At 38.7% G+C, this 21,415-nt stretch overlaps 1 protein-coding gene across 2 annotated transcripts; it reads right to left on the bottom strand.

Annotated features, from left to right (window-relative positions):
- Positions 1-105: 105 nt before the first annotated feature.
- On the bottom strand, positions 106-21,211 carry phf2 (PHD finger protein 2). 2 transcript variants are annotated; one of them, XM_083669220.1, is made up of 22 exons: positions 20,815-21,211; positions 16,600-16,685; positions 16,379-16,493; positions 15,910-16,070; positions 15,267-15,408; positions 14,917-15,103; positions 14,624-14,786; positions 13,673-13,760; positions 12,656-12,762; positions 11,382-11,473; positions 11,116-11,205; positions 10,527-10,904; positions 10,307-10,423; positions 9,258-9,373; positions 8,887-9,065; positions 8,688-8,755; positions 7,767-7,933; positions 6,350-6,660; positions 5,238-5,333; positions 5,005-5,114; positions 3,076-3,364; positions 106-2,391 (listed from the first exon to the last, which is right to left on the bottom strand). In XM_083669220.1, the coding sequence occupies exons 1-22, from the start codon at positions 20,910-20,912 to the stop codon at positions 2,303-2,305; spliced, it is 3,249 nt and encodes a 1,082-aa protein (XP_083525346.1). In that variant the 5' UTR covers positions 20,913-21,211; the 3' UTR covers positions 106-2,302. The 2 variants fall into 2 exon arrangements, with proteins under 2 accessions (XP_083525346.1, XP_083525347.1); XM_083669221.1 differs by having other exon boundaries at positions 6,350-6,639.
- Positions 21,212-21,415: the final 204 nt, after the last annotated feature.

Genomic DNA, 21,415 nt, shown 5'->3' with positions numbered 1-21,415 from the left:
TACCTCAAACAAAATTATCTGAATACAGAAAAATATATCGTCAGGTTATAAAGGGCTGTAAAATACATAAAGGTACTGTATGTAACAGTAAGGGAAGACAGCTACAACAGGTATCATTCACTGCCCTGGCACAGTGGATGCATTTAATAGGTTGGACATACAAAAATAAAACACAACAAAGCAACACACATTGTACAAATAAAAACCTGAAATTGTTCCATTGACAAAGTTTGATCTGAGTGTATCTCATTTGTGATTTACATGTGACTAAAACACTGCTATTGATTAGCACATTAAAACTGGTTAAGAATGTACATAGTTTTTCACCAAAAATAAAATCAATGGCATGATGGATGTTTAACATAGCTGCTTAATAATAATAATAATAATAATAATAATCATAATAATATGTAACCTCTTGACTGATGACCTTGGATGAAATTGACAGAGTGAGAACAATAAGAAAAATGTTAAACATGACCTCATAGTGCCTGATAACTCAGTGATGCCAAAGACGTACTCATACTAGCTTGCTAAGGGGAATTTCACAGGCTGATAAAATATTCAAAAACAAAACTCTTAAGAATTGTACAAGTATAAAAAGCTACAAACATTAATAAATTACATCACTGACACAGAAAACACTTCACAAGGTGCTAGTAAAATAATTTTGAAACCCATCAGGGTACTAGAACTTCAACAAGAGGCTGGTCATAGAAACTTTTTTTTTCTCTCTTTTTGTGTTTTTTTTTCTCAAAGCTTCCTCTCTTGTTTAAACAGAATCACAATACAGTTAGCTTTGTGTATGTAAGGCCATATGACAATTAATGTTATGTTGTTTCTTCAGTTGTTTTCCAGGCAACACCTTAGTCTAATAATAAAAAAACAATGGTTAAAAATTAAGCTCAGCTACTGTATCATGTATCTAATAAAATCAAAAGTAAGGACTATATCTATATATTCATATATATTTGTTTATAATTAGCAAAAACTAGTAAAAATGTATAATGAAGTATTAAGGGGAAAAGGATACAAAAAGTAGTCATTTAAAAGGCTATGTACAAGCTACATTCTACATACTGTGAAGCAATATAAATGCATATTTCAGTCTAGGTTATCGGTGCTGCCTGTGAAACAAACAGAAGAGAGAAAGTATCCCCATGTAGCCATAGAAACTGCAATGGATGAGGCTTATCATCGGGTCGTTAGGTCCCAGTTAGTTAGTGTTTTTATTTTGGAAATTCTGGTTTTGTGGGAAATATGAAAATCAACAAAGTTAACAAGTTAGTTTACTGGCAATACAGTAATAGTTAGGTTAGGGAATATTAGTATGTAAACACCAATGTAATCCTAATTAAATATGCATTATGATACCACTTAATCTATTGTGGTTTTCCACTGTGTTATTTTATGTGCTTATTTGATGTGTACTCTAAGAAGCCAATTAATGTTGTCTATAGACAGCCTTCACTCAAATTACACAAAAACATGCTTGCTTAACTGATATGTTTGTTTGGATGTGAAAACATTATCTAAAAAAAGGACTTTTAATTTGTGTTCTACATAATAGAAAAAATAGATAAAAACAATTCAACGCTCTAACCAACATCTAAATATTACTCCGAAAATCACTTAATTTTTGTGCTTAATAGTTGTTTCATTCTGTAAGTGCCTTTGTGGCTTTTTTTCCTATCTACTGTATGACATGAAACATTATATTAGATCAATAAATATTATCACTGATAGTGCTTAGCAAACAAAGGTAAAACAAAAGTCTTGATCTGGGGATGATGAAGGGAGAATCTGAGAGGACTTGCTCAGTGAGTCACTGTATTCTTGAACAACATGAGGCAATGATAAGCCGCATCCAAATAGTAGGAATGAATTCCCTAAATTACCTGTAAACCCCAGAACCCCAACCCCAAAAGCGTGCATGCAACTGAATACATGCAAGGGATACTTTCAGGATCTTGGAATGACTGCAACGTACTTCTATCTCATGGTTAGCAACCCCTGATAAACTGACAGCTGTAGTAAAATGAGACACATTTTTTCTTAAAAAATATTTATAGCAGGTATTCTGTACACTTTAATATCTGAAAGTTATAAAGTATAAGTAGAGGCAAAAACCTATTTGAGTGATGTTCTTCTTAGAAATTGAAAAATGTGTGATTTGTTTCTTCTCCCGTTGTGTTTCAGTTTTTGTCGCTGTTGGCTTTGATCAGTGATGAGGAGGGTCAGGATAGGGCCAGTTCATGAGCCCGAAACATCAAGAGCAAATCCCAGTCCTACATAGTCTGCGTTACAGAAGGAGCTTCCCGTTCCGATGGATCTTTAAGATCTTTCCAAGTCTCTGTTTGGCTGTCGCCATGCCTTTCTTTAGCCGCTTTGCTGTGAGAGAGGGTCAAAAAGGTGGGGTGAGGACTTTCAAAAACCTTGTCAAAAAAGAAAAGAATGAATTCAACAACTACTACCTCTTTCAATGACCAGATGAATCGATGCTGTCTTAAGTGTCTGAGTGAAAGAAACTAAAACATTGATTGACTGTACAGTATTTACGTAATAACTAGCAATACAGTGAAATCACAGCTACAGTACGTAGTGCTGCTGAAAATCCATATAAGCAAGTTATGAAGTCTTCAATGGTGATATGGTATTGCAAACACACTGTGTAGGAATTTGCCTAGCAATGGAGTTGAGCTAATCGGACTGTTCCTAATTCCAGTTGTGTACCTTTTTTTTTTTTACACTTTGAAGAAGGTCTCTTGGCCAAAATGTTAGTGATTATTATTAAACAAGATCAAATCAAAGATTAAATTATACAATATCATTACTTTAATTAAATATTATTAAAGTAAACAGTGTTACATGGAGTTCTTTCTTTACAGATCATACTGTACCTACTCAGCTCAACTTCTATAGGCAATTACAAAATGACTATACAATGTTATTAGAGTAACTACAGTGTTACTACTCAGGTATAGGGGCAACTTTATGTAAAGTGATAAACGCTGAACAAATCGCCAATTCACCCTCATCACTCCCATACTGAGGATGAGATCCAGCCTCACTCACCTTTGGCCTCGGCTGAGGCCGCACGCTCCACCTTTGCTGTGGAGTTGTTCTGGGAGGATGTGGAGGGCCGTCTCTGGGTGAGGAAGACTCCTGGGGCCATGGGCTGTGGACCCCCTGGTGTCTTTCCTGTTCCAGTGCTGTACTCGTGGTCTGCCAGGCTGCCATCTTGAGAGTCCAGATTGGGCTCTGGCGAGCTACTGTCCTGAGAGATTTTCGGGGGCTCCTCCTCTAACGGCAATGTCTTTTTTTTGGTGGCCTTCTTCTTCTTCTTGGTCTTCTGCTGCTCCTCCTGTTAAATACATATGGGATGTCAGTTGGGAAGAGCATGATGCTGGCAACACCAAGTGGATTCAATGTCCACATGGACCACGTGTTCAGTTGTGTGGCTCTGTAAGAGTGTCTGCTAAATCACTGTGATGTAATGTAACTCTTTGGACTCAGTATGTATGTTAGATATTATATGTAACTAGGAAGGGAAGTTTAAGGAAAAACGTTGTGTGTTTGCTCTGCTAGTGGAAGAAGTTTACATAATGAGATATGAGATATCTTCAAGTAAGATCAGATGGTGACTAATAAACCCCAAGCTGATTTGTACAATATGAACAATATCAAAACAATTTCTTCAGGGTACTTAATTTAGAGTTTCCAGAAAATGTTGGAGTTGGTTTGGTGTTCCTAGCTTCAACAGTGTAAACAGTGGGGTTCGAAGAATTGCAAAGAGCCTTGGGTAATTCACTGGAGACACCTAAACAAGCGTGCAGCTCTTTAAAACTGACATGATAATGCATGATTTGGCTGTCAAACTTGATCCTACCGTAATAAAACTGACTAGTGTTAATTATTTTGCTTTCTCCATCATCCCAGAAACTGAGACAGTGTAAAATATTGTACAGGTTAGAAGATTTATTTTCAAAAGTCAGTTTTCAGCAATATTAGCGACCCCTCACGTTAGCCATGTTACTTGTACCAGTACACGTCTTGAATATCAAATTGAAAATGTAATCAAGGTAGAAAATAGCTAAAATAGCTATATTTACAAGTCTCCTATGGAGCTTCTAATACAAACTTGCTATATTTGTCCCCAAACAGTGTCGTTGTCATGGTACTCTTTGATTACTGTCACTTTACCAGTGTATTCATGGAGTGGGTAGAGAGAGCATCCAGTCTTCCATCTACTACAAGTCAATTAAGTCACCCAACTAAGTCAACATAAATGTAATTTCTATATCGAAGAAAGAGAAAGTGAGAGATAGACAGGAAAAAACAGTAAGGTATGATTACATATTTTGCCGCAGGTGGGACTTGGATTTGGGACTTGGTGTGTAGGGCTGGATTATCATTACCACTAAGCAATAGAAACTTGAGTGTTAGCTGCTGAAAATGTTGGAAATTGTGGAAGCAGTGGGCAGCTTGTAATCCTGGCTTGCTAGTGATTTAGCTTGCTATATTTCGAGACTGATGCAGCATGCTACTGTATCTAGTCTCGATTTGTAAAAGACAGAGCTAGCTAGCTAGAGATAACAATACCGCCTATACTATGCTCAAGGACAGTAACATTTCGCTATGTCTTAAGCCAAGAAGAAAGTAAAGCAGAATTAATACTACCAATTGTGCCATTACCACGCATGCAAGTGAATGTATCAGATAATCACTATGTAGGCTATATGATCAGGTATTTTAATGATCTCGTATTAACATGATAATTATCTTGTATTAACAAGATGTTTTCACGTTAATCTAAGATCATCACATCGTATTAACATGATAATTATCTCATAAAAAACAACAGGATTTTTTTTTGGGTGCTTGGCAGTACTGCGCCACCGTAGAAAAGAGAATAATAATAAGAAAAATAAGTATGGCGAAAAACAGTAGTGTGTTGGTTCGCAATCACACCACTAGAGAAAGGTTCATTTAGAGACAGCAGACCTGATGAGAGAGTTTGGCTGCAGCAGCTGCTAGTCCAGTTTCTATGGAGGCCACTCGTGCTCCCTCTCGCGCTGGTCTCTCATGTCGAGGGACTGAGGGGCCGACACGTGCTGCAACCAGAGACATAAGAACCCGTTCAAACCAAGAGTTCAGAGTAGACAAGTACATTCCAAAAGATCTAAAACAGCACACCCAGTTGCTATTCTTTATACTTTGTCAAAGGTCTAAAGTACCTGTTGGACTGTATGGAGTGTCATCAGAGCTTTTCCTTTTCTTCGATCTGGATTTGAAGACAGGATTATCCTCTTCCGACTCCAGAGAGGGGTAAACTGAAACAAACACACCATCTGTTCTGTAAACACTTGTGTCTGATCCAAAGCTACCTGTCTGTCACTGTTCCCAGCATCCTCTATTCCTTGGGCACTAGATCAAAATACAATGTTCTACATCTCTCAATTTCCCCCCAAAAAATGTTCCTAAAATGATGCACACAAATGATGCAGTTAAACATTCCTCTCTGAAAAATGATGTCACATAGCGAAGGTCAACAAAGCGATTTGCTTCATATGTTGTGTGCATTCCACTTGTATTTGGTTTCCCACCGATTAAAATGGTGGATGTTTTTCTGTGAGGGCAGAGGCGTGTGGGACAGCTGTGAGACAGCTGTTCAATGCCCCCTCTCTGCCTGCTTGCACCTAGACCCTTTGAACACAACCATTTAAGTGCACACACTTACTTTCCGATAATTAAATGATCAAGATAAAAAATTACCTGTTTACAAAAGAAGAAAAGAGTGCACTGAGTGCCTGAGTGATTTGATAAAATGCCTCCCTGGTGGTGTGATTTCATGTTCATGCCACTAATGACTAATTAGAGTATCAGTTCAAATGCATTTAAAACAACAATTCTAAACTTGTGTCAATGGGATATTAACAGGCAGGGAGGGTCAGTATTGCTGTTTTTGGATAGAGTTCACAAGGAGCAAATTCTTTTCTTTTTTACATTTAGCACATGGCAGGGAAACATCGCAATTGGAGCAACACTAAAGGGCGGGTTTGGAAAGGAGGTACGAAAAGTAAACACAAACCCTGTCATCTACTCCTAATGAAAACTTCCTGGTTAAATTTAGAATGAAGGACCCACATGTTGATATAACAGAGGTCAATCTGTTTTAAAGACACCTGTTAGCGGCAGTGGGAAAAAGGCTCTGCGGTCTTAGGCCTTATAATCACTTTCTTTGCACACATTCAACAGTATAATAGTTTTCAAAGAAGCCCTCTTTAGAATATCTGGGATATGGGATAAAGCACCAAACTGGAAGAGCGATGGAATCGTTTGATTTTACCATAATCAGAGTCCTTGAAGCATGCATCCATGTGATCCTGGTCATCATCAAACATCTCCATACTATCAATGCTGCTGCTTTTCCGAGTTTTCTTCGGGAGGCGTTTGGTCGGCCGTTTGCTGTTGTTGCTGCCACCACCGCTGGCTCCAGTGGCCTTCTTGCTGGCCTGTGCACTGTGTGAGTTGTTCTTGGACTGGCTATTGTTCTTGGACTGGCTGTTGCTCCAGGACGTCCCGTCTGAAGAGGACAGGTTTGCCATGGACAACATGCCCTGAATGGCCTCCTGTGTGCTGGGGGATGCAGGTGGCTGACTGTAAGTACGTCAGATAAGAAATACACAATACACACACATTATACACCAGTCAATAAGCCAGTGGGAATGAAGATAGATCGAGAGAGGAAAATAGTGTTTAAATAGTGCTTAACTCCATGTAAATATGATCTGTTACACTATCATTTTATAGAAGTAACATTATCAACAAACTTAATAATGCATAAAAGAGAATGCATATTTTAAGTCCACAGGAGCAGACGAAACTCTATGAAGTGAAGTAAAAATATTCTCTGCCTGTCACTTTAGGAAACCTGCTAAAATAACAACTGTCAGACTGTCCAGATTACCGCCTATTAAGTCATTAACCAGTGAGCTGAAACAATGAGAAAAGTGCCTATTTAACATGGTTATAATTGAACATGGTCATTTCCTCCCCCCAATCCTTGAGTCAAACGCCTGTTTTCAAAGGGGGAAAATAATTTGAGAAATGAAGATCTTTTTCTGATGTTTTCTTTCTTTCTTTCTTTCTTTAATTGCTCATTTGTAGCTTTCAATGTGGTGGAACTAGACCATCAAGAGCTGACCAAAACAGCAAACAGCAAAACAAGGAATGGCCTAAGGCCAGCCTGTATTTGACTTAATAGTGGAGGGGGATCAAACAAACAGTGACTTAACACGTAAACCGATGACAGAGTCTGTGTAAATCATTACTTTAGTCTGCAGTTGATTGTATGGGTACTCTACAGAAAGGCTCTTAGGCAAGTACAGTATTATTTACAGGACTCAAACTCAAGAATAGCAGTTAGAACAAAGACAAATTGCTGTTTCTCCATTTTTTAACTGGTTAGGTTGGTTGTCATTACACTAAGTGATATGTTAGTCAATGGCCTGGTTCAAGAAGGTGAGTGATGGGTAAAGCTCACTACTATTCATTTCAGACCATTTGCAACGCAGAATATTGTTGCCTTAATTGAAACCAAATTACAATAGTCCATCCAGTGGGAGCAATTAATTGCATCGTCTTGTGTGGCAGTCACTGAAATTGTGTTTATAATATACTTATAGCAAGTTGTTAGAGTTTAGAATTTGAGTGATTGTACAGTTTGTGTGAAAAGCAAAGATGTAAGGGCTTCATAACTGTACCTGTTGGCACTGTAGTCAATCCCGCCTACTTGCTTGCTGGCCTGTAAGAGGTCAAGAATCCCTGCTGCACTGCCAACCTTCTTCTTGACTTTTGAATTGCGACCTTTGACCTCTGGCTTCACCTCTGTGTCTATGTGAAGCGATTCTTCATCTGACGAGTCAGCGCTCTACATGTGCAGGAGGTGGGAATAACATCAATACACATAATGACCATTGACAGACATACGGACACATGATACAGGTCACATGAGAGACTCCAGCTACGTCCCGTCAGTGTGAGATATACACATAGTCATTTTCCAAGCTTAAACATACATACATGTGTGTACTGCTATTAGGACTTTGCCTTGGTTGAGTGGGCAGTTAAGCGTATGCTGAAAATAGTCTATGAAACAGTAGACCAAGGTCATTAAATGGCCTCCCATAACCTCTCAGCTAGCAACCATATGAACATCTGGCGTAATTCTGTTTCTCACTATTACTTGATTCACACCGCAACTATTTCCCTAATCAGTTTGTGGTGTTCCTTGGCCCAATCCTGGCGCTTTCTCCCTTTGATTTACACTGTATGTTGTTTTAAGTCTGAACATTATGGGAGAATTGCAGCACGCTTCCAGTATGCTAGCCCTGTCCTGAGAGCAGAGCTCTAGCACATGTGATCTCTATTGGTACATGACTGGTTTTTAAATGCAATCATAAGGAATTCATTAACAACCTCATGGAAGAATATTGTAGAATGTTTTACTTTACTTAGAATCAATCATTAGGCAGTCTTTTCATGGACACAGAAATGTAAATAGCAGTGTAATTAAAGCAATTTGTTGGATGTTAGTGTTCTAATAGGACAGCAAAGAGGCTAATTTGAATTTGATCCATGGGCTTCATGGACATTATTATAAATTAGAGGAGTATTGTACGTACCTTGGGAATTGAGGGTTGGAGCTTTGGTTTTTTGGATTGCTGAATGGGTTCTTTGATGTTTGACAAAACTGGCAGAAAAGGGAAGGTCAATCAATAACAAACCAATCACAAATGATAACAATACATTCACATGACAGTCTTCAATCTTGATCATACTGTACATTAGTTTTGATAGATACAAGATAGTTTCAGGACTCACAGGATAGGTCTCTTTTAACAGCATTTTTTTTTCTTCTGATGGGGAATTCATCTATCTTCAGCTCTCCTTCGTCTGAGACATACTCGTACTCGTCTCTCACCGGCTTGGCTTTGTCCTCTTTTAAGTTTTGTAATGATCCAAAAACACTTGAGTTGGTCTGAGGTTTCAGCGTCTTGGAGCTAAAATGGAACCACAGGACAATAAGGGACTGGCACAATCCTCCCTCACTCAGAGACAGCATCAGAGAAGTGGCTTGAATTAATGGATACTAATACCCACATAGCAATCATCCTCTACCACAACAGAGAGGTAGGTCTTTTTTGGAGACATACATGGAACATTTGTATGAAAAAACATATCCATATACATACCCTAGTAATTTCTTGTGAGACATTGAAAAGGCAAACTTGTCTTTATTGCCCAATAGTGTTTTTTTCTCAAATTTGTGTTCCTCTTCCATCTTGAGCAAGGAATCTGGTTTACTGTTCTGTAAAATGAAAAAAAGGCAGATCGAATCAGTGGCACAACATTTGAATACATGAAATGTGAAAGGTGACACTTGAGAATGTGTAATATGTATTCTCATTATCAGTAAGAAATGTATATGCATAACAATGTAGTGTGACCTCCCAAGTACTGATTGAGAATTTAAAACTTTAAAATGCTTTGTGATTTTATTTATGTTTTCTTTGTTTCTCCCAGACTATCATTTCAAATTATCTTCATACTGTAAAAGGAAAAGCTGTGAACCTTTACCGGAGTCGACTGCGATCAAAAGTGAAAGATTGAAGATGTGGTTTGTGATGACCTTGGTAAATATCTAACAGGGAATCCACTCCATCTGCAAATGTTTGGTCTGATGCTAAGGAGCACTTGGATCAAGATCCTTGGAGTGACTACAAACATTCCAAAGGAGTTTGGCATTGAATTTTCCACAAAACTAAAGCCCTCTAATGTCTTCCGTTCAACAAAATTAAGCTTTCCTACAAAAACCATTCCATGTTATTCAGCAATAATGACACAACAACCTTCTTTTAAAAAAAAGAAGAAGAAGGCATATGTAAATACTTAGGTGAAATGCCGTGGATATGACATAGTGTAATTCCATTAGGTAAACTCTGGGTGGATGAGTGTTTCTGGAGCAGCTTTGATGAGCTCCAGGCCCAAATTGTGACTGAAGCCACAGCGTTATTTTTGCTGATTGCTTTGATGTGAAGTGTGTAAATCACTTTTGGATGATCCAAAATGTTTCTGTGTGAATTCTCAGCTTCTCAAGCTTTACAAGTACTTGCATCTCCTTTCAAAGAACATTTGAATATGTTCAAAGGATCATTATTGTGTTTACTTTGGTTGCACAACTGACCATACTGTTCTTAAACCATACCAAAACAGTCTCAACTGAAATAATGATTTAACTTACCTTATATTTCCATTTAGCTTCCGTTTTATTCTTGTTCTGCTCTCGAATTTCGAACTTCTCCACATCATTCTGCTTGCATGTCTCCTTCTCAGATATGCTTAGAACATTCTTAGCAGCCTAAAAGAATAGTAAAACAAATTCTTGATGCAGGTAGTTACGTTTTTAAATGATGTAATAGGCAGAGAAGGGCAGGTGCTGTAGGTTAAGCAGGTCCACTAACCTTCCCCTTCTTTGGCTGGTCCATCTTACTCAGGATGTCCTTCGCATGGGACTCAAGGGCAGCCAAGCTTGAGGGTTTTGGAGGGGGAACAACTTCTTCTTTCGCTTTCTTTCCTTTTTTCTTTCCTCCTTCCTTCACTTTGGGTACCTTAGGAGGCTTGGGTGCCTTGGGCATCTTAGGGGGCTTCGGCGGCTTGGGGGGTTTGGGTGGTTTGGAGGCCTTCTTCCTGGCTGGCTTCTCCCTGGGGGGCGACAGGATGTGAGCTGGGGACACGGGCTCCTCGGGCTCTTCAGCCTCCTCAGGCTCTGAGTGGACTGGGGGCGGCTCCTCCACTGGGACCTTGGCGCTGGGCTCACTCTTAATGGCTTTTGTTGCATTCTAAAGAAGAACAGGTACCACTCATTGTCATAACACATTATCATGAGGACTGCTATTGAATTTATTTTTCAATCCCGATACAATATGACATGAAATAGTGTTGGGAGCTCATGGTAAGTAACCCAATTCACTAAAGCCTGCATGCAGTTCAAATATAGGTCAACACTCGACAATGGGACATTGTAAAGGGAGCCAAAAAACAGGGCCACACCTCTGAAATTCTGATCTCTTTGGCAAGATCCTTTATGAGTTGCGTGGGCTTCATATTTTCCGGTAGCTCATCCTCATGTTCTAGAAGGGCCTGTTGAAAAGACAAAATAAAAGCAAGGTCATATGAGCAGTCGTCAATGCATGTGAAATACTGACATTCTGTGTGATGCTTACTGTAAAAAGACTTTGAAATACTGTGAACATATTAAAATAAACATAAAAAGGGTTAAAGAGAGATAGTCCATTTATATGTTTCATGTAGGTTACCTGTTTTTTAGTCCACGTCCTGAAGGCTCCGTTAATGATTTTGGCTCCATGTACCAGGTAGGGAGCTGGTTGCTTGTTTGCCTTGTGTAAACCTGCAGCAATATTTTGGTAACAGAAGAGCATACAGTATTCAGATCATATTTTGACAATGTATTTAATCCCACTAAGACATCTGGGCTTTCACTGAGATATGTGAAAAGCTTGAAGTCAAGGGGCTTACAAAACTTTGACTTCAATAATACTTTCATAGAAGCTTCTTTTCATTCTTGGACAACGGCTCCATTTTTAACTGCTGCCTATCATTAACAAATTGTAGAAATTGTCAAAAATGTCCACATTATCACATTTCATAGTGCTGTTGAAAGAAATGTAATACATGGTGTGGAAATACAACTAACTTCTATCATCCAAAAGGCTCTTGAAACTAAATCCATTATGCTATAATGATAGAAAACAATCACCATAACATTTGATTAGTCCAATAAACTCATGGAACATATACTTCAAACTGAAGGGCATAAAGAGCGATTAAATCAGCTGTATGCCTTTGTGTAAAGTTTGCTTCAACATTGATTACATTGGACTGGATACACAGCCACTACAGGAAATATATTCCACACACTGCATGTAAATTAATAACATCAAGACAAACTAAAGCAGAGAGGCACAAAGAGATGGCAAAATGCCAGGTGGGCTAGGTTGAGGGAAAGGGACAGGGTGGGCTTCTAGTGTACCTGCACTAATACACTGAAGCCTAACCCCAAAAGATGACCTTGAAGTTTCTTCCCCATAAGAGAATAATAGTATCAACTGGTGTGGCCTTAAAATTTGGCAGTGAACTCACAATGGCAATCTGGCCACCAAAAAATGGTGGAAATATAAACAGTCGCCCCAAGCCAGCTGAGGAGAGTTTAAACACAGGCTTGTAATGGAGCAAGTGATTCTGCCCCAGCCAAGCCTTTTGAAGCTAATCATCTGTGAACTCAGCGATGCAACGATTTAATGACTGAAATAATATTTGAACATCCAGCTCCTCATCTGCGCTGCAGACCTCCTGAGATCAGGACGCTGCATCAGAGCTCTAATCAGATAAATCCAATATCACTTTTACTTTTTCTTTCATACGTGCTTGGATAATCATGTAAATTCACACACACTGTGGATATCCGGAACAGATCGTTTTTTTTTTTTTGTTTAAACAAATATAAATGTTATCTACTCAGAAACAAATAAATTATCACATACAACTCATTTGCCAAGTAATAAATGTTCACCTTTGAATCGCTCCAAGAGATGTCGTCCCACGTACCAACATGCTGTCTCAAAGTTTGGAAAGGGGGTGAGGCTGTTCACGTTCAGCCGTTTCTCTACTTCGTATGCTCTAGGGGGGACAGAAACAAACTCAACTTTTAAATACACATTCATGGTACAACGTACAGAACATAGCAAACTGGGTGATTAAGCACATTAAGAAATATAGAACCTCAGATAAACAATGTGGATGTTTTACGCTGTAAGAGATTTATACAAGCTACGATGACTTATTCCCTGACAGTTGCTATGCAGGTCTAAAGACTCATGGGAGATGGAGTTAAGCATGTCTGACCCCTGGGCAAGGTCCCAAAATGTAATCTACCCCCGTGCCAAGGTTGAGAATGGGCCCTCCCCACACACTGCTTTCAAATCCCACCACATCTCATGAGAATAGGAATGACTGTGGTTAGTATTTTATAGTCTCAAAAAGCTAAATATATTCCAATAGCCCATCATAATCTGAGATATGTGTGTACTCTGCTAAAAAACCTCACCATTTAAGCTGTTGCATTATATCGCTCTTATCATTTGGCTAATGATATAACAGCGTAGTACTGTAATCTTATTAGCAGGATTCAACATTTGAGTAATGCTTTATTTTACAACCCGCTGTTAAGCAAGTGTCAACTCGGAAAGCACTTGGTAAAACTGTTATTACCTGATAATGGCATATTAATTGCATTGGTGGTTTCTTTGAGACTTATTGAGTAATTGACACTACTATGTGTCATCTATAAGGTAGTTAGCCATTGTGCTGAATTCAGTGAGGTCCTAGAAAGTATCCTTTGTTAGCAAATAGTTGCCACATAGTTTATTGGTTAATACCGGGTAAAAAGCCATCTTAAACTGGGCTGTAAAAGAAAGTGTTACCACCAACATTTAAAATCCCACCTGTAGAGATTAGACACAGATTGACTTTACAGTGCCAACAGTCCTCTAAAATGGTCTCCTTAGTGTAAAAATACACTTGTCCTCACCTCATCTGGATCTCTACACTCAGGTTGTGGACAAAGTGTCCAGAGAATGCCAGGCAGTCAACTGGAGTCAGTATTGCATTTATCCAACCTGGGAAAATAAAAGGAAATACACATCACTCAACACACTCAAGCAAATACACTTCAATTCCTGTTGCCTTTTTATGAGTGTGTTCTCATATACAGTCGGCTACATGTCTTTAACATGGCAGTTAAAGGGGAAACCTTGGGTTGGTACATCCATTTTTTAAATTATTTATATATAGCTTTTACTGTATGTAGTTTATAAATGCCTCATGAGCTTAGTTCACCCCATCAGAACCCAACATATAAACTTGTTTTATTCAACTGTTTGTAAACAATGTAATTATAAAGAAAAACTGTATAGCTTCAAAGCTGGACGGGCCCATAATTGGTCCCAAAGTCTGCTGTAATTTGATTATTAATTTGATTATTGATTACTTTATCTCCTTGTCATGTGTAGTATGTTATTCTGAACTATGATCTGAGCATATCCACACAAACACTTCAAGGTGTTACCTATCAAATGGCATCCTGCTTTTGCATCTGATCATCATATTTGTAATGTTATAAGTAGTTTAGTTTGAGTCTGGTTTTTAGGTGGAAATTAGTCAAATAGGGCATTCAGCAGAAGAGGTTAAAACTATAATTTTCATCTCATGGATTGTCAGTCCTTGCATCCATAGCTCCGTCTATGCATTTGAGAGTGGTTACATTACTCCAGACCCATCCCTCAGCTGTTTACCAAATAAAGTGGCAGGGAGAACGCTTTGTCATTGTTTGAATCCCAGATTGCCCCTTTAAGGTAACAACAATCTAGCATAGAAACATGTTGGATTCTGTATTCTGAATAACTGAATCAATAATTCTGTAAATACACATGCTTTTGCATACGCCAACTCTTGCTAGTTTTGAATGGAGTGCCATCCTGACCTGATGGAATGAAGAGAGTCTGTCCTTGCTTCAGCGTGCACTTGTAGCACTTGTCCACCTGATCAGCGAAAAACATCTCGCTGTGATTGGACGATGACCTCCAGCGCTCATACAGAGACAGGTTGGCAGAGGTGGGCTTAATCAAGAAGAAGATCTTCTCTCCCTGCAAAAAACAACAACCTCAGGATTCAGCAGGGACAGTCTGCTTCCTGTTCACTATATAATTAACATTAACAATGGATTGAGCACATTGTAAATTAAATAAGGCAGTTAGTAATTTGTATTCAAAGCACCTTTAGAACGTGATACCAGACAGAGGCACCACCACACTCAATGTGGAAGTCTGTGTAGCTGTCCTTCACACAGATGACACAGTACTTGGTCACTTTGGGCTTCCCAAGCAGAGCATCATCAGGCCAGTAGTTCCCCACCCAGGACAACCTCCTCACGATCTGTGGACTCTCCACTATGCTGTCCATCCTTTGAGGGAAAAACAAACAAACAAATATAAAATCATCTAACTAACAAGCAAAAGAAACACAATTTAAATGAGGGAATTAGGCTGACAATACAGCCTTGTTGAAACATAATATGTTTTGCACAATCTTTATCTGATAAAGTTAGGACTTAAATAAATGCGTACCTTGTGTCTGAAAATTCCAGGTTGATCACATTTAACACTTTCTTTCTGTTTGTGCTGTAGTAAAAATCCACAAACTCCTTTAGCTTCATCTTGCAGTCAGTCTGTTTGGTAACATCAATGACGTCAACACCAACATCTGGACCTAGAACAGAAAAACATCAGAGTAGTTATTAAAGAATTATTAAAGACAAAGGAGAAAATAATATGAACTTGATGTACTAAAATCACTTTGGACAACTGTTGCTGACTATGTACATCTCATTGCAGGAAATCTTAATTCTCTGTCACAATTTCAGAGCCCCTTTACAAAAGTAAAGCAGAGGCGCCCTCTACTGAAGACTACTTGATGCCTTTGACAAAAAAAAGAATGTGTAGTGCTCCAGTAGATAATTAGATAACATTTGAGCTATTTTCTCACTCAAGCATGTTGTATTCAAACAGATGCGACATATTCTTCAAACAAAACATTAAATGAAAGTTTCAACTTATGAATTTTGAGAAAAGAAAATAGTTCAATGTCTCCTTATTGGAATATTTTAAAAGTACAGCACTATAACTTAAAATACAGCACTAAACCTGTTACTCCTGATGCCTCTAAATAAAGCAATTAAAAAGTTAGAGAGAGAGATACAAATATGCTTACCGACGTGGTTCTCAACATCACTAATGTAGAACGTGGGAGCTGGCATGGACATCCCAAGGCCGTCTTTCTTCAGGACTACGATCGGTTCATTGAACCCATTCTCCTCCAAGTACTCCATCGTCAGCTGACTGCCACTCAGTTTAACCACTACATCTTCAGAGCTAACAAAACAAAATCATTCAGTTGAACTCCAGGGACAAGACATGTAGAATTTAACTATTTCAACTGCTTGTGACAGAAGAGTTACAGAAATCCTATGGATGGGCGTTGTCCAGACAAGATGAAGTATTGCACAAGACAGAGGTTCTCCAATAGTGATCTAAGAGCGCCACCTTGTGAGATTTTGATGAACTGTAAAGCATCTAGCCTGGTAGAACTACTTTAATCCAATTAATGGACAGTTAGTTTGAGAAGGATTTAAGTACAGCTTGCTAATACTGTCATGATAAGACACAGTAAATGCATTTACCTGGGAAATGTCCTACTGCGAAGCTCTTTTATGAACACTTGACTACCATTCTGAACGGCTTTGACGTCTGTGCTTTGTCCCGTGTCTTGCTTGTTCCAGTTCTTTTTCTTTTTCACTGAGGACCAAAAGAAAAGTTAAGCACACACATAATCAAAACATATGCACACATTACAGATGTGCCCCAATGATGTTCTGAGGGCTGCAGATTTGAAAGGACTTACTTGTGGATTTGCCATGGGTTTTCTCACAGTTTGGACAGTGATAAATATCAATGTCTGGAGCCTCATCTTCGTCCACCTCAACACAGCTGAAATAGAGAGACAACAGAGAGAAATCCTCAAATTAGCATTCATATAATGTGTTTACATAATCAAGGGTGTAGAGGTTTTTTTATATTCAGAACTTGATAAAAAAAAAAAAGGTTGGTTATTATTTCCTGATACACAGAACTCTCAATCTCAAGACAAACTGCAGTGAAAATACATTTCAATAGAAATGCATTTCTAAATATAAGGCACTCTCCTTTGTTTCACAATATTTTGAGTTGCAGCTGCATCCAAAATAACAAGAGCAGATTCCTTCCATTTGGGGCCGCTGCTTCCAAGCATATTGACCTGGGAGTTTCCCAGGCTGGCTTTTTTTCCTTTGGCCAGTGGGCAGTTTTACTACTTACTCGTCATGACTACGTCCTGTATGAACTCAAATGAGGGAGTGGGTGGAGTGAGGTTTTAAACTATGGAAATTGCAAACATGGCTGCATTGTTCATGTTCCAAATACAGTTTATCTGTCATCACATGAAAGTTATAGTTAGTACCAAAAGAGGGTTCTTCATTTGTCCCTGTGGGAGCACCCTTTGAAGAACCCTTTTGGGTTTCATGTAGAACCCTTTCCACAGAGGGTTCTAAATGGAACCCGAAAGGGGTCATTGTAACTGTCCAGTATTTGGCCATTGATATCAAGAGACGCCTGTTCACATATCATTAAATGTATGAGATCAATTGTTCAATAACAATAATAAGCTGGTGGCACCAGAAAAAAAATGAAATGAGTTCATTCCAAGAATTGTGATAGGTCTACATTGTGAATGAGAGAGCAGTCTATGGAGTATTCATTCTCACTGATAACATGACCTCAGTTTGTAGGCGTTTAGCTTTCTATGATATGTTATGTTCATGAAATTGAGAATGAATGCATTGATTGAGCATAACATATAATATATCATATCATATTCATACTAGGCTAGCCCCAAATAATCAGCATCTAAGAAACTACTTTCACTAGGAGCACAACAAATCACTGTCTCAAGTCTAAATGTTAAAGTTAGGGTTAGGGCTAACCCTAACCCTAAATGTTCTACATTCACGTGCATGATCTTCACTACTATCCCTTTGTATGCACATGTTGTCCTCTAGATAAAAGCAACTGGAAAATGTAGCCTACTGTAGGTGTAACCTAGAATACATGGTCATAATAAATAAGGTGTCAAATGAGCTGTTGATAGTGACAGAGTAAACATCATGAAGCAAATCATTGCATGTTAAACAGAGCTGCCACCAACTCTGGAACCATGCCACACACAGAATGTGAGGGGAGTGTGATGTCATCAATTTAACACTTGGGGAGTGCAAGCATTAAAACAAACAAACAGTAACCTGAATCTGGGGGCGTGTACAGCATGACTGCTCTAATCGCAGGCCTCAGCCAGCATGGTTAACTGTAATGACATAATTAATGATACAAGATCATCTCATGGGGCATGGTAGCTCAAAAGAAAAGATGACGGTTGTAACCAACTGAAGGGGATAACTAGATAATAGAACAGACCGCAGCAAACATCAATTAGTTTTGCAAGCTTTCCAAGGAATATCATAACATAAACCTGGGATTATCACAGCCAAGAAAAAAACCTGGCACCATGCGCCTCATCAACAGTTTAACAGGGTCACCACATCATTCCTTGAAAGCAAGATGTGTTAGAGAGGTGGAACAATGTTTGAGACAGTCTGGACTCGTGGCACACAGCTCTCAGTCAGATCTGGAGTCCTGCTGTACCCTCAAAAGTGTTTCATCAAAATCACTGTCACAATAATGCTGACAGAAATAACTAACTAACAAAGATTGAAAGCCCAAATAATTAATTTGCATCAACTCATGAAATTGCTACAGCAACATGAGGATCATTTGCCGTCCATAAGGGGCTTGACTGTGGCCATAATCGGATGAATACAGCACAGATTTCAGATTGATCATGCAATAACACTTTATCTTAATGTATTGTCACAATGCCTACAATGGATGGTATTGAGACTTATCTAAACACTTCGGCATAACAATGTAATAACAATGTAATGGCAGTTTATGACATGTATATATATATCATATTGCTAATCTCAACCATAAGTGTCACCAGCATGACATCTTGTAAGGCTGGTAAGAGGGTTTCAGTAACGCCTCAGTAGCTCCTGCTTCAGTGTTAGGCATGCATGTAATGGCAGGCCTACATGTAATGACAGGCTCATGACAGTCTTATGTAGTAATTTTAAGGAGTAATGTCAAAAAACTAAAGTTTAATTTCACCAGTCAGGAGGATACAGCACAATCACTGACCCACATTTGGCCATCATCGAGGCTAAGGGAGCATAGAATTGTAGCTTTGTTTGGAACTGAAATTGAGAAAGCTATATGCTACATAACATACAAATACAGGCATGGAAAACTTTCTTGTTCGTTTTGTATGCCCATATCTGTATGTTTTGTAGCATGTACAGTACCATATTGCTTTCTCAATTTCCGCCACATCACTACAATCCACCAAAAATAATGATAGAAGATTATGAATAAGTTTAGCTACCGGTAACTGAAATTTATCCAACTTTGTGTAAAGTGTTTCATTAACATTGTGGACACTATTAACATTATTTTATCAACAGCCTTGATATTGTCAATGGTTAAAGCCTGTCAATTAGAAGAATGTAGAAGTGGGCTAGATTTTATAAAATGATCAGTCAATCAATTTAGGCAGAGGACAGGTGCAGGGTAGAGGTAAAGGGTAAATGGGATCATGATGTGTCTGACTTGCTCAATCACTTATGTGTAATACACTGAACACTTATCATCCATTAAATAGCAACAAAGCCTAATTCGGAGATGTCACAGAGGGCATACAGGTAGTGTGACAGCGGCATACATATTTTGTTATGGTATTATTACCTACAGAAAGGGCAAAATGTTGTCATTAAGAATGTACGGGTTAGGTTGTCATTGTCAATTGCCATTATAAAGCAGTTTGGGACAAATATGTAGTGCCATCATCAGGCTACTACAGCATCAAATAAGCGTGCACCGTATCAGATACGGCCTCGTATTGGCCAAGTTTTACACACAAATAACCCTTCGCTGAACTTGCATTAGTAGGCTACCCTCAGAAGTATCGTAATTAATGATTCGAGAATACAATGTTACAAGCGAGGATACATTTGTTTCATGCCTTTGGCAAATGTGATAAATTGTAGCCATCCCATAATCAAAGGGTTAATGTTAACGCGCGTAAATATCTTCTGGTGATCTGAAACGCTTGTTCGCTGTGTGTTTCTAATAAGTGAACAAATGAAAAATGATCAAAATATCTCTTTCAGTAACGGTAGTCTTGTCTTGGGTATAACATGTGTAGGACATTGTACATATAACAAAAGCGAAATAGAGCATGCGACCGACTTCAATAGGCTATTTGAGGCGGGCTAAAGTGATGAGTAGCCTAGAGGATGACATATCCAACAGAGTTCATTCGAAATACATGTTGTGGGGATCTATGATCTACTGTACAATGTTCTCATTTTATTGAAAATCTTGCAACGTGAACGCTCCGCAATTGTCTATCAATGGCTGTTGAATTCAAAGTAGGCTATTGTCATGCTATGATGATTGTCACGGAGTACTGATTTATCAATCGCCTTTATATAGCGCAACCAAACATGGGACAAAATAAATACTCAAACAAAATACATCTCAAATGCGCACCATAACTACTGGAAGAGTGGAAATGTATGTAGATTGAAAGCAATAAGCCTCGCGAATGTCTGATCTCAGACAGACACCCACTGTTCTGGCGTTCGTTCGCTCGCGCGTTACAACAACGATTCGGGGCGACATGAGATAAAGCTGGAAAATGCAGGCTTATGGAACTAAATAAACAGCCGAAACTAACATACAAACATTCAAAATAGTATATTGACAAAATCTTTTTGCGCTATTCACAAAAATGTCACAACCCAGTCAGCTATATTTAACTCCGCCTTCTTCTTCAAGCGGCCTCGCTCTTATGGCAATTCAGATGTAGACAGCGAATGTGCAACATAGTATGTCAAACGCAAATATACCTCTCAAAATATAAAGTAAACCGACAAAAAAAAATAACATAACGCATACAAATATTTACCTGCCATGGAACCAATCCTTGCAGGCATCACACTCGATCATAAACTGGGTTACGTCGTAAGGTAATCTGCAGATGCAATATACTGGTACAGTCGCCATGTTAGATCAATTCACAACAACGTCGGAGAGACGGGGGCAGCAGGAACCCTCCTGCAACAAAATACAATATGAAGATCTTCCAAAAGCTGGGCAGTTCCGCTGGACATGAATTTAGATCCAGAAATCCATTATACGCTCGCGTTGCATTTAGATTATCGTCTTGAAATGCTGATGTTGTTGGGTTTCCTGAAGTGCATTATTGTGTGCATGCCCCCTGGTGACTGTACAGTATTGAGACGTTCATAAACCGTAAGAAAATGTATCCTTGCATTGTAATATTGTTACGTCAGCGTGTAAGACCAAATTCGTCCTCAAATCAGATGAATGAATCTCATTAACACTGCAGCTGTTTCCCCGGGTATCCCAGGACGTTCCAAACCGAGAACCTTCGTCGACAGACAAGAGCATCAGATTCAGCAATTATCTGTTCACATTCAAAATTGTGTTTGAACATCACACATGACGGACATGCAGTGAACCATGTATTGATTATAATCAATTCA

The sequence above is a fragment of the Argentina silus genome (genome assembly GCF_951799395.1).
Source record: "Argentina silus genome assembly, chromosome: 4".
Classification (NCBI taxonomy): Eukaryota; Metazoa; Chordata; class Actinopteri; order Argentiniformes; family Argentinidae; genus Argentina; species Argentina silus.
The sequence above is the reverse complement of the archived record's forward strand: the minus strand, read 5'-3'. Positions and strand labels throughout refer to the sequence as shown.

Bases quoted from the DNA above. Each gene is read 5' to 3' on its own strand.
- phf2 (XM_083669220.1), bottom strand. From the start codon at position 20,912: ATGGCGACTGTACCAGTATATTGCATCTGCAGATTACCTTACGACGTA. The intron at 16,494-16,599 runs GTAAGTCCTTTC...TTTGGTCCTCAG, and splicing joins AACCCATGGCAAATCCACAA to TGAAAAAGAAAAAGAACTGG. The intron at 10,424-10,526 runs GTTAGTGGACCT...CTATTCTTTTAG, and splicing joins ACCAGCCAAAGAAGGGGAAG to GCTGCTAAGAATGTTCTAAG.